Genomic DNA, 12250 nt, shown 5'->3' with positions numbered 1-12250 from the left:
ATAACACCACAAATCATTGTTCTTGTAGCCATGGTAACTGCAAATTAACCATGGTTTTGTTACTTCAAATAATAATTTACAAAGTATTAATATACTGTATTTTTTTTTTATTTTTTCTTTTTTTGCTATAAAAACAGCCCTAAGCCATTAATAGCCTTTAAAATGACTTAAAATGCATTATATAAAAAAATAATGAGGCAATAATGATTGGTTAATAATAACACTGTTACAATACATAATGTAGGCAAATACAAAATAAACAATTTATGTACATGTTATTACAAATGCCATGTGATTGCTGATGTAACACTTACAGGACGATCAAATCCTTGTTTAGGCTACCGACCAAACATTTCATTCCAATATTCACTAAATCTTTCATTTTTGGACAACTTTTTGCTATAGATGACACAGGCTTTATAATTTCTTCAACAAAAAAACGTGCATATCACAACTCTTACAAAAATAAACCATGGTTTTATCATAGTAAAACTGCTTAATTTCCTTTTGCATTATTTCTGAATGCTTGAGACTATAAAATAAATTAGAGTCATAATAAAGTTATAGCCACAGGTAAATGTCGAGAGCTACAATTGTGATTTGTGAATAATACAATTTATTCATTTAGTTTTTATTTGATTAAAGTTCTTTTTTCACCCCTTATAGTAGGTGTTTTTTTTCATCATCATATTTGAGGAAGGAGGGCACAACAATACAATCCTGCTTAGGGCACCCATTTGGCCAGCAGCGGTCCTGAAGGTGTTGTTATACACGTCTCTGGGAATGTGTGCTCTACTACACACACACACACACACACACTGAAGCATGCGTGGTGTTTTCAGCTCTTCACTATATTGATGCATGATGTTTGCTACACATGTGCACGTCAGTGCGCTATGAGAGGATTTCACCATTTCATTTGATAAAACTATCGTCATTCATTCGTATCGTATACACAGACTGACAGAAACGACAATGTCTTTACAACAACCTGTCAAAATAAAATCTCGGTATAATTGAAGTAATTCAAATATAAATATAGTACTATTGCACAGAAGAGTATGTTATACTTCAAGTAGGCCTAATAGCTAATAATAATAGTTTATTAATAAACACAGAAACTCTGTTTACATCCCACCAAAATAAAAGTTTGGTCTAACTAAAAGAAATTATGTAAGAAATTGCTTAGTAAAATATACTTTAAAAAAGATATACTAAAACATTATTTTAAAGGAATATATACGTTTTCATAGAAGTTTTAATTTAAGCTTGCCAAAACAATAACACCATATTTTTCAAAAACAATTTCTAAAAGTACATTTTTATATTATATATTACATCTAATGCTAAATAGCTCTTGACTGGTTGAGTTAGATGGTGATTAACACTAAACAGTAGAAAATCAGTTTAGTCTCCCCATCTGGAAATGTCATTGGCTGTTAAAATCTTTCTTATAAGTTTCTTATAATAAATTGACATATTGATAACACTGAACCTTTTATAAAGCTCTTAATTACATGTCGATGCATACTGTATGCATTAGTGAGTATGGTGGTGCTTATGGGGTATGGTCACTTATTCCTTATATGAACTGTTTCAAATGCAAGACATTGATTGCATGAGATTAAGTTTGTAAATGATAGCCTGTGCCCTTTTGTAGTGTGCACATATACTATTTATCATCAAACTGTGATAACTGTGATTAAATTTAGTATACGTCTGCCATATGTTGCCACCCCTCAAAAATTCCTGCCCCCTTCTCGCCACCCCATCAATATTTTTCTAGATCCGCCCCTGTTTTGGGGTAAATTAGTCCTAAAAATACTGATTTCAAATGATAGATTTCGGACACTTGCGTCAAGGTTATTATATTACATATAGTATTTGTATGTTTTTTATCTTTTTTACACACATACGTGTAGCGGTTGTTCCTCTGCGTTGTGTTTTATGGATGTTAAATAAAAGGATTGTCCACACAAAGCTGGTTTTTAACTGATGAGGATTTACTTGTAGTGCCTGTGTAGTAAAACAAGCAAACAGACAGGCACTGTTATCTGCAACAGCTCTTAATTATGCCTCTCCTCTCTGATGGCATTGAAGCAAAGAGCAACATACACACACTTTACAACACACATAATATATATACTATAATATATATATAATAGTATGAGTAATAAAAATAAACTAAGTCATATAATACATTCACAAACATGTCCGTCTTATATACCAATAATTCAAAACAGCATTACAGTGTTTCTTGAATACTATTTGACATACCTGTGTAGTAAAACAAGCAAACAGACAGGCACTGTTATCTGCAACAGCTCTTAATTATGCCTGTTAACCACAAAATACATGTTAAGTACCCCAGGCAATTAACCACAGATCACACAATGAATGCAATATACAATATATATAAAATATATCTCTAAGTGTACAAAATATATTAAAGACTAAAACATATTTAATATTGTTTACAAAGTATAATTATACATACACATCTTTTTAATTAAACATCTCGATCTATTATTTATCAATTTCTATTTATCTATATATAAATATTCCTTAATTGAGATGTTAGCCGCATAGCCGCTAACATATGCTTCACACACGCAACGCACACACTTTGCCGCCATCTCACGCAATGCACTATTCACCAGTTAAGAGCACTCAAATGAACTACATTTACCAAGTTAATAACACAAACTAATGGTCAAATATAACATTACCCAGAATACTTTCTCGTATTGGCCACACAGACATGACATGAACACTTATAACATTTAATGAACGGAGCTCATGAAAATCGTACCTCTCCTCTCTGATGGCATTGAAGCAAAGAGGACGAACTTCCGATTGCGCTGCGTTTTGAACGCCTTACCTACGTATGACATCAGCCGACGTACATACTATATTCAATAAAAGCACGCAACATTTTCAAAATAAAATGCCCCAAAACAATTAATAATAAAAACAAATTATATATATATATATATATATATATATATATAAAATGAATTATAATCTGGTGTAACAACATATCCCTGCTACATCCACCCCCACTGTTTTACACCAGATTATGCATTACTTACAAAGTCTTGCTAAATTAGCGAAGGATGCCACATCTTCTGAAATCACATTAGATTTGTTCAGTTCTTAACTATCTCTTTCGAGATTAAGGAAACCCAGGGGTAGCTAATCCCCAAATAACCCATAGAAAACCATGCCTTGTACATAGTTCTACACGACACCCATAATGTCCCGTTAATGTACTCACTACACTCGCAAAACATGTATTTAACAAAAACAAGCAGAAAAAAAAAGAAAGTCTTTTAACTCTTTAACAAACCTATTTGTTGTTCTCAATTGAACAGTTCAAATTTCATGAATTTCATACACTCTCTGAGTTGACATTGACTGTATCAGTCTGTTAACTGGCTTAATCAATCTCCCAAATCTTGACCTAAAGCCATCTTGTAGACCAGAGATTCTTTCATTCCCCTGATCTTGCACACTGGGCAATGTCATAGGAATTTCTGCAACAGTTGAAGTACACTCATCAACTTCAGAAACACAGTCATCACTTAGAACTGCTGATACAGAAGAATCATCAGACACCAATGAACATACAGATAAAATAGAGTTGGGCAAGTTGTCTGAATTTGCGATACACACAGGTGCTCCAGACATCTCAGAGTCACATTTCACAACTGTGTCACCAATAGCTTCACTCTTATCAGCATTAGTGCACTCCACAGATTCTATTTGTGTCACATCTGTGGCAGCATCAAGATCTGCAACCCAGCGAGAGGTTCGATCGTCACTCCGAGTTTGATCAGCTTCATCACATGACACACAGACAGTGGAATTCTCGACATCATCAACACCATCACTACCATCATTCCAAGATGGCACCGGCAGGAAATTGACAGGCATCAACAGATTACGATGCACGGTTTTGGTACGACCTGTCCCAGGATTTCTTATCTGGTAAGTGTTCAATGCACCCCTTTTTCCCACAACAACATACACTACTTTTTCCCATCGGTCGGCTAACTTCTTTTTCCCCCGTTCACCCTTATTCGCAAGGAGTACCCTGTCACCCAACTCAAGAGAATGACCTTTACCCTTTCGATCATAATACTCTGCTTGTTTGGCTTGCTGTCTTTTAGCATGCTCCTGTGTGATTAACATTGCTTCTCGCAAGTCTTTCTCAAGAGACTGTACATACTTGTGAACATTAACGGTCTCATTATTCAACAGGACTTTTTCGAACAGGATGTCCACAGGTAATCTTGGTGTTCGGCCGAACATCAAGAAAAACGGTGGAAACCCAGTGGTCTCATGTCTCGTACAATTGTACGCGAATGTAAGAGTGTTCAGCATCTGTGGCCACTTAACTTTAGATCTCGGAGGCAGCGAACGGATCATATCACCCAGGGTACGGTTAAATCTCTCAGTTTGTCCATTACCCATTGGATGATATGGGGTCGTGTGCGATTTACCCACACCTGACAATCTCAACAACTCGACCATAAGGGAGCTCTCAAAGTTTGCACCCCTGTCGGAATGTATTCGCTGTGGAAACCCATAAATACAGAAAAACTTGTTCCACAGGACACGCGCAACAGCTTCTGCAGTCTGATTTGGGCACACATAAGCACAAGCGAGCTTTGTGAAATGGTCAGTGACCACTAACACATCAACCGTTCTGTTGTTGGAATCCTCCGCTGACCAAAAGTCAATACAAACTATTTCAAGAGGGGCACTCGTGTGAATTGATACAAGTGGAGCCCTTGCCTCTGGTTCAGGCCTCTTACTCAAAATACACCTCTGACACTCATTGACGTATGTCTTTATGTCTTCCTCCATAGACTCCCAGAAGAACCGCTGTCTAGCCAACCAGAGCGTGCGATGCTGACCCTGATGACCAGCGTTATCATGCACTCCCTTCAGAATAGTACATCGAAGAGCTGCTGGCACAACAAACTGGTAAGTATTCTTCTTAGAAACCGGATTCTTAGACACTCGGTATAAGACACCCAACCTTAAGACAAGTTTACCCCATTGGCGTAGTATTTTCACAGTTCTTTTAGACTCTAACACTTTTTCTCTGCGAGATGGACGTCTGCCCCTCTCCACAAAGAACTTCACTCTATCAATCGCAGGATCCTGACTCTGCTTTTCCAGCAATTCATCATGAGTTAAGCTGCGGAGCTCACTCTGCTCTTCGTCTACCAAACTCTCTAAATGCTGAACATATGACATGCTTCTAATGGCCGCACCATGCTCCCAGTCACGGTGAGAATGAAGAACAGCTGACAAATCTTGGTGAGACACTTTGCCAGTAAGGGAAGTGCAACCTACATACACATTTCCACCTACATTCACAGGCTCTGAGAGCCCATCCACTACTTCACCATCCTCTCGTTCACACGACAAATGGAACATGTCCTGCACCTGCTCGACAGCAACAGCCTCTGCCTCATGCAGCAAAACATCATAAGGCGTCCGTGTCAATCTGTGCAAAATTCTCGAAGTCGCAAACGGTTCCCTGCTTAATGCATCTGCCACTATATTTTTCGGACCGGGGATATACTGGATATCAAAATCGTAAGGCGCCAGCTTCGCTACCCACCGTTGTTCACACGCATCCAGCTTGGGCTTTGTGAGGATGTACTTGAGTGGGTTATTATCAGTCCACACAGTAAATCTGTGTCCCCGCAGCCAGTGACTGAACTTATCACAAATAGCCCACTTCATCGACAAAAACTCAAGTCTGTGTGCTGGGTACTTCGACTGCGCATGATTCAAAGACTTTGACGCAAAGGCAATAGGCCTTGCCACGGCACAACCCTCCTGAACCTGTGACAAAACGGCCCCGAGCCCACTAGTGGAGGCATCCACAGACAACAGAAACGGCTTTGAAAAATCTGGGTGTGCAAGCAAAACCTGACTCACTAAGGCAGACTTCAAACTCTCCAGAGCTGCTCTGCAGTCATCAGTCCAATCTGTTGGAGAAAGTGTACGATTTCTTTTCAGTCGTTTTACACCCCTCCCCACTCTAGGTCTTTTCTGCCCTGTCAACAGCTGAAACAAGGGTTTAGCCAGCATAGAACAATTTTCTATGAAATGCTGGTAGTACACCACCATACCTAAAAAGGATCTGATTTTACTCTCTGATGGCGTAACACAATCACTCTCCATCAAATCCTTCTCAGATACATTCACTATGGCATCAATTTTCGCTGGATCACTGGCCACCCCCTCTTCAGACACAATATGACCCAGAAATTTTACAGACTTCCGCAAGAACCTACATTTTGAAGGAGACAATTTCAAATTGTGGTCTTTTAGACGCCGAAATACCATCTCCAGCCTTTCCAAGCTCTCCTCTTCTGTCTTTCCGAAAACTAACAAATCATCTAAATAACAAAGAAGGCTCAAGAAATTCTGGTCACCAAACACAGTCAACATCATTCTCATAAATGTTGCTGGGCTGTTACAGAGTCCCTGGGGCAAACGATTATATTCATGAAGCCCCATTGGCGAACAGAACGCTGTGAACTTCTTGTCATCTTCGTGCAATGGGATGTTATAGTACCCGGAAGTCAGATCCATAGTACTAAAGTACGCGTTCCCACCCAGCGCTGCAAGAACATCCGATTGGTGAGGAAGAGGATGAGCATCCTTCACCGTGCGTGCGTTCAACCATCGGAAATCGGTGCATATCCTTAAGTCACCGTTTTTCTTCCACACTAAAACCAATGGTGACGCATACTCACTGCTCGACTTCCTAATGATCTCCTTGTCCTCCATTTCATCTAAAGTCTCTTTCAACTTCAAGTAATGAGCAGGAGAAAGACGCCGGTATGGAAGACGAAAGGGCCTGTCGTCTGTAACTCTGATACGATGACAAAAACCTTTCGCTTCGCCACAGTCCAAACTGTGCCTGGAAAACACACACTCATATTTTTCAATGAGATCCACTAACTTGTTCTTCCAAAAAGGAGACACTTCACAATCCCCGACATCCAAGTCGCTCAGCCCCAGATCGTCCAACCTGCCGTTACCTGTCAAACTTGCTCCAGATGTAGAGCCACCCACAGTAAGGCTACCACATGACTTGTCAGAACGTACCGCACCTACATTTTGACTAAACACTCTGTCAGTGGTTTGATCGAGGTCCTCCAAAGCGACGCAAGGATACACATCGGCCACCTTCGCATTTTTCCTCAACACAATTTCTGCATTGGTCGGGTTGATCATCTTTACTGGAAGCCAGCCATCGCCCCACAAAGGTGAAACAACCCTCCCAATCAGCACATTCCGGTGCGCACAACGTGAAGTACTGGGCTCAATGACTACTGTGCTCCCTACTGACAGTACTGACCCTGGAGGCAAACGACCCCAAACAAGATGTTCGCTCCTTGGCTGGAGTGTCACAGCTGACCTCAGTCTCAGAGTACCCACCCTATCAGGAATCGAATCACCCCTCCATCTCTCGATACAAGAAAGCATGCGTAAAAATTGGCCATTTTCAGATTGCACAATCGAGTCAGGTCTCTTTACCACTTTCCAAAATTGGTCCGTATGCTTCATCTGACTTATTAGAGGTTTCAAGACATTTGTGCCAAGTATGATCGGGTCCTTTTGACCCCTTACAATCAGAACTGGGACAATGAAACTGACCCCGTACACTTCAAGCTTCAGATTGCACACACCATCTGGAGTAGTTTGTTTGCCACCACAACCCACCAAGACAATATCTGAAGAGCTCAGGATATCCCGGTCCAGCACCCCAGCGTCTCCAAGTTGAGGAAGAACTTCCGCACTCAGAGTGGTCGCCATGGAGCCACTGTCCAACATCCCCCGAAGCTCAACTTTGTCCTGTAGTAACACACTTGCATAAAATAAACTGTTACTTTGATCAACTTGCATGCTGTTCTGAAAAATGACCGTTTTTGTTTTGCCAACACTCTCACAGAAGAAAGAATAAACAGACTCAAAATCATTCTCAGAGGAACTACACAGCCCCACTTCGCCCTCTGCCCGAAGGGAGCTGTCTAGTTTCCCTGAGATGCAACTCTGTCATGCTGACCGGAGCCCACCCTGGACGTTACTCTATGACTGTCGCAGTTGTAGCTCGCATGTCCAGCCGCAAAACACTTGAAACACAAATTGTACATTTTACAATGAGCAGTCGTGCTGTGCTCACCGCTTTGACACACTCTGCACTCTCGAATCTTATTGCCCGTTCGTTTAGGCCAGGGGCCTCGTACAGACTGAGTGTTGCACACTAACGTTTTTTCAAGCAAAGACAGGACTTTGTCCAATGCATTCTCGTCAGCTACGCCCCCACCCTGTTCAGACTTAGACGATGAGACAGGCACATCAACGTCTGGCTCTGAGACAACCGTGGTGAATTGTTTGACAGTGTGATTCGTCAACTTGCGTTCCCTTAACAACTCGTCAAGCTGCTCCTGCACCTCAGATGCATTCCATGACTGTACAGGCTTACTCTTGAAAACGAAAGCTAACTCTTTGTCAGGGCAGTTACGAATGAACATAACGGCCACCTCTTTGCTCCTGTTATCCAGGGATCTCCCTTCCCATCTTAAACTTTGCTCTGCAACATCCGCTGCCTTGTTTAGTCTTATCCAAAAATCCCAAGCGCTCTCCCTGGGATATGGTCTCACAGAATAGAAGTCAGCTAAAGGAATACCTGAACTGCTCTGGTCCCCGAAGTGCTGCTTCAAAACAGAAAATACAGAATCAACAGTTGGAGTTGTAGAACCATTGCGCAGCCATACTCTCATTACATCTCTGGCCCGCCCCATAACTCTGTTCATTATCTCATCAACCATTTCAGACTCTGTCACATCAAGTTTGTTCAAATATACCCTCATCATGTCTTCCCATTCCAGGACTGAGTATTTGTCTGAACTATCTCCTCGAAAGTGTGGTGGTGCGGACACCTCAGCTCTCAGGATCAAGTTCATTTTTGACGCGTCAATGACAGTAGTATTAGAGGGGTCAGTCACATGACCACTGACACCTTCCTGTAACTTTCTAGCAGATGGATGGTTAGAAAAGTCAGGCCTCATCATACTCTCTCTAATTGATTGCCCAATCTCAATACCAATTTGTCTTATGAGGTTACTCATTTGACCAGACATTTCTGACTCTTGAGGAGCGAATTCATAGTTACTGGCTGCAGCGATTGGACTACCGCACATTTGAACTCCGTCATCGGGGGAAAGACCAATTCCTCTACCCCGACCTGTACTACAGTACTCAGGATCTTCAAACAGCTTTGCTCTGTCAGGCGTATTCAAAAGACTGCCCCGCCCCCTACCAGCTGTAAACGTGTTGTCCCACCCCAAATCACTTTGTTTAGCAGCCATTTCGCTCACGCATCAGAATACTGTCAAAACACAAAAATATTAACAAAACAAATAAATCAATTTAAGAGAAACAGTTTAAATTTAGAAAAGTGAAAAAAAAAAAAAAAATGACCTTAAAACTCATATAAAGCACGGTCCACTTTTTTTTTTTCAAATCCTCCTGTCAAAAAGTCAATTGATGACGTGAAGTACCTTCATTTACAGTTCAGTCAAAACAAGTTAGGCGGCGACACTCCTCGATGATCCAGCACGCTGCTCACTCGATCCACCATAGACACAAATCACCAGTTCAACAGTCTGTACTTCGCACACCTGCGTCCTCAGCGTTGAATTTCTGCAACACAGTACGTCAGCAGTCTCCTCCTAGACACGGTTCAATCTGTCAGACGTCCGAACTCCACCGAAGAAACAGCAACAGATGACAGAAGCACCTCCAGCCCCCCTCATCGGTAGTCACACACCACGTCAGCAATCCCAGCGGTCGACAACGATCAACCAGTCGGCGGGTCACGGCACCAGTTTTGTAGCGGTTGTTCCTCTGCGTTGTGTTTTATGGATGTTAAATAAAAGGATTGTCCACACAAAGCTGGTTTTTAACTGATGAGGATTTACTTGTAGTGCCTGTGTAGTAAAACAAGCAAACAGACAGGCACTGTTATCTGCAACAGCTCTTAATTATGCCTCTCCTCTCTGATGGCATTGAAGCAAAGAGCAACATACACACACTTTACAACACACATAATATATATACTATAATATATATATAATAGTATGAGTAATAAAAATAAACTAAGTCATATAATACATTCACAAACATGTCCGTCTTATATACCAATAATTCAAAACAGCATTACAGTGTTTCTTGAATACTATTTGACATACCTGTGTAGTAAAACAAGCAAACAGACAGGCACTGTTATCTGCAACAGCTCTTAATTATGCCTGTTAACCACAAAATACATGTTAAGTACCCCAGGCAATTAACCACAGATCACACAATGAATGCAATATACAATATATATAAAATATATCTCTAAGTGTACAAAATATATTAAAGACTAAAACATATTTAATATTGTTTACAAAGTATAATTATACATACACATCTTTTTAATTAAACATCTCGATCTATTATTTATCAATTTCTATTTATCTATATATAAATATTCCTTAATTGAGATGTTAGCCGCATAGCCGCTAACATATGCTTCACACACGCAACGCACACACTTTGCCGCCATCTCACGCAACGCACTATTCACCAGTTAAGAGCACTCAAATGAACTACATTTACCAAGTTAATAACACAAACTAATGGTCAAATATAACATTACCCAGAATACTTTTTCGTATTGGCCACACAGACATGACATGAACACTTATAACATTTAATGAACGGAGCTCATGAAAATCGTACCTCTCCTCTCTGATGGCATTGAAGCAAAGAGGACGAACTTCCGATTGCGCTGCGTTTTGAACGCCTTACCTACGTATGACATCAGCCGACGTACATACTATATTCAATAAAAGCACGCAACATTTTCAAAATAAAATGCCCCAAAACAATTAATAATAAAAACAAATTATATATATATATATATATATATATATAAAATGAATTATAATCTGGTGTAACAACATATCCCTGCTACATACGCAAACACACACACACACACACACACACACACACAAACACACACATCAGAACAGACTACAGGTCTGCGCAAAGTTTGATGTTAGCACTGTAAAAAAGAAAAAAAAAATCTGTAAAATATATGGTCAAAAATCCCACTGCTGTGGTTGCCAGAATTAGAGTAAAAAAAAAAAATATTGTAACAGATTTAGGTTTAACGGTTTTACCTTAAATTTACAGTTTGATATCGTAATTTAAGTGATATAATGTTAATATACCAACTTATTGAAGTACTGAAATCTGATTTGTACCTTTGAAATACACTGTTGACCACCAAAAGCAGGTGGTGATGAGAAAGTCACGTGATGAAACAAAGCCCATCACAAGCAGCTTTTAAATAATGAGATAGATAAAAGGTGCAGAGTATTTCACACAAGCACTAAACACCATCATGTTGAGACTCATTAAACTCAAATACGCAATAAACATTAATTTAACAACATTATATGTAACATACAACCCTAATAAACATAATAGATAAGAAAAAATTGTTATTTCAAAGAAAAACATCAGATTGAAATAAAATGAGAAATGCAACGCAGATAATTCTGGGAAAGTCAGTTTACGTTTTTCCCTGTAAATTTTACAGGAAATTACCATTAACCATTTAACAGGTTTGTACTGTAGCATTTTCACCGTTTTTTACAGTCATTTTTACAGTGTGCAGTCAAAAAGACTTTGAATGAAATAGTCACACCAAATGAATTAGATGCCACGCGTCGTCATGGAATATGCACCTATGTTTATGTCTCCCATCTCACACAGTGTTTTCCTACACCCCCCGTGTCTTCCTTGTTGCATTCATCTTAACTGGTTTTTCCTGCTGAAGACCGAGCAGGTTTATGAGAGGAGTGGCCGACCGCGCGCAACACCTCGAGACCGCAGCTTCCGCGTGCTGCTGAGTCTGACAGGAATCACCCGTCCAGGGCTGTCTCATGAATATTAATTACGTACCGTGACGTTCGCCACTGATTGGATGAAAGTTCTGAAATAAACGAATCAGACTCTGCCGAAGTCTTCTGAATATTAATTAGCCACGGACACTCCCGTCAGGTTTCTATGGAACTTTAAATTAATATTCATGAGATCAGCAGTCGTCATAGTAGGATTCCTACATATACGACCCGCCCTCGTTTCTTTAAAGTTTTGA

At 40.1% G+C, this 12250-nt stretch overlaps 1 protein-coding gene across 1 annotated transcript; it reads right to left on the bottom strand.

Moving 5' to 3' along the window:
- Positions 1 to 1982: 1982 nt before the first annotated feature.
- On the bottom strand, positions 1983 to 9407 carry LOC128014850 (uncharacterized). Its single transcript, XM_052598529.1, has 2 exons — positions 7759 to 9407; positions 1983 to 2076 (listed from the first exon to the last, which is right to left on the bottom strand). The coding sequence occupies exon 1, from the start codon at positions 9405 to 9407 to the stop codon at positions 8067 to 8069; it is 1341 nt and encodes a 446-aa protein (XP_052454489.1). The 3' UTR covers positions 1983 to 2076; positions 7759 to 8066.
- Positions 9408 to 12250: the final 2843 nt, after the last annotated feature.

Source organism: Carassius gibelio, chromosome A5, assembly GCF_023724105.1.
Source record: "Carassius gibelio isolate Cgi1373 ecotype wild population from Czech Republic chromosome A5, carGib1.2-hapl.c, whole genome shotgun sequence".
NCBI lineage: Eukaryota > Metazoa > Chordata > Actinopteri > Cypriniformes > Cyprinidae > Carassius > Carassius gibelio.
Note: the sequence above shows the minus strand (reverse complement) of the source record. Positions and strands in the feature narration are given on the sequence as shown.

Bases quoted from the DNA above. Each gene is read 5' to 3' on its own strand.
- LOC128014850 (XM_052598529.1), bottom strand. From the start codon at position 9,407: ATGGCTGCTAAACAAAGTGATTTGGGGTGGGACAACACGTTTACAGCT.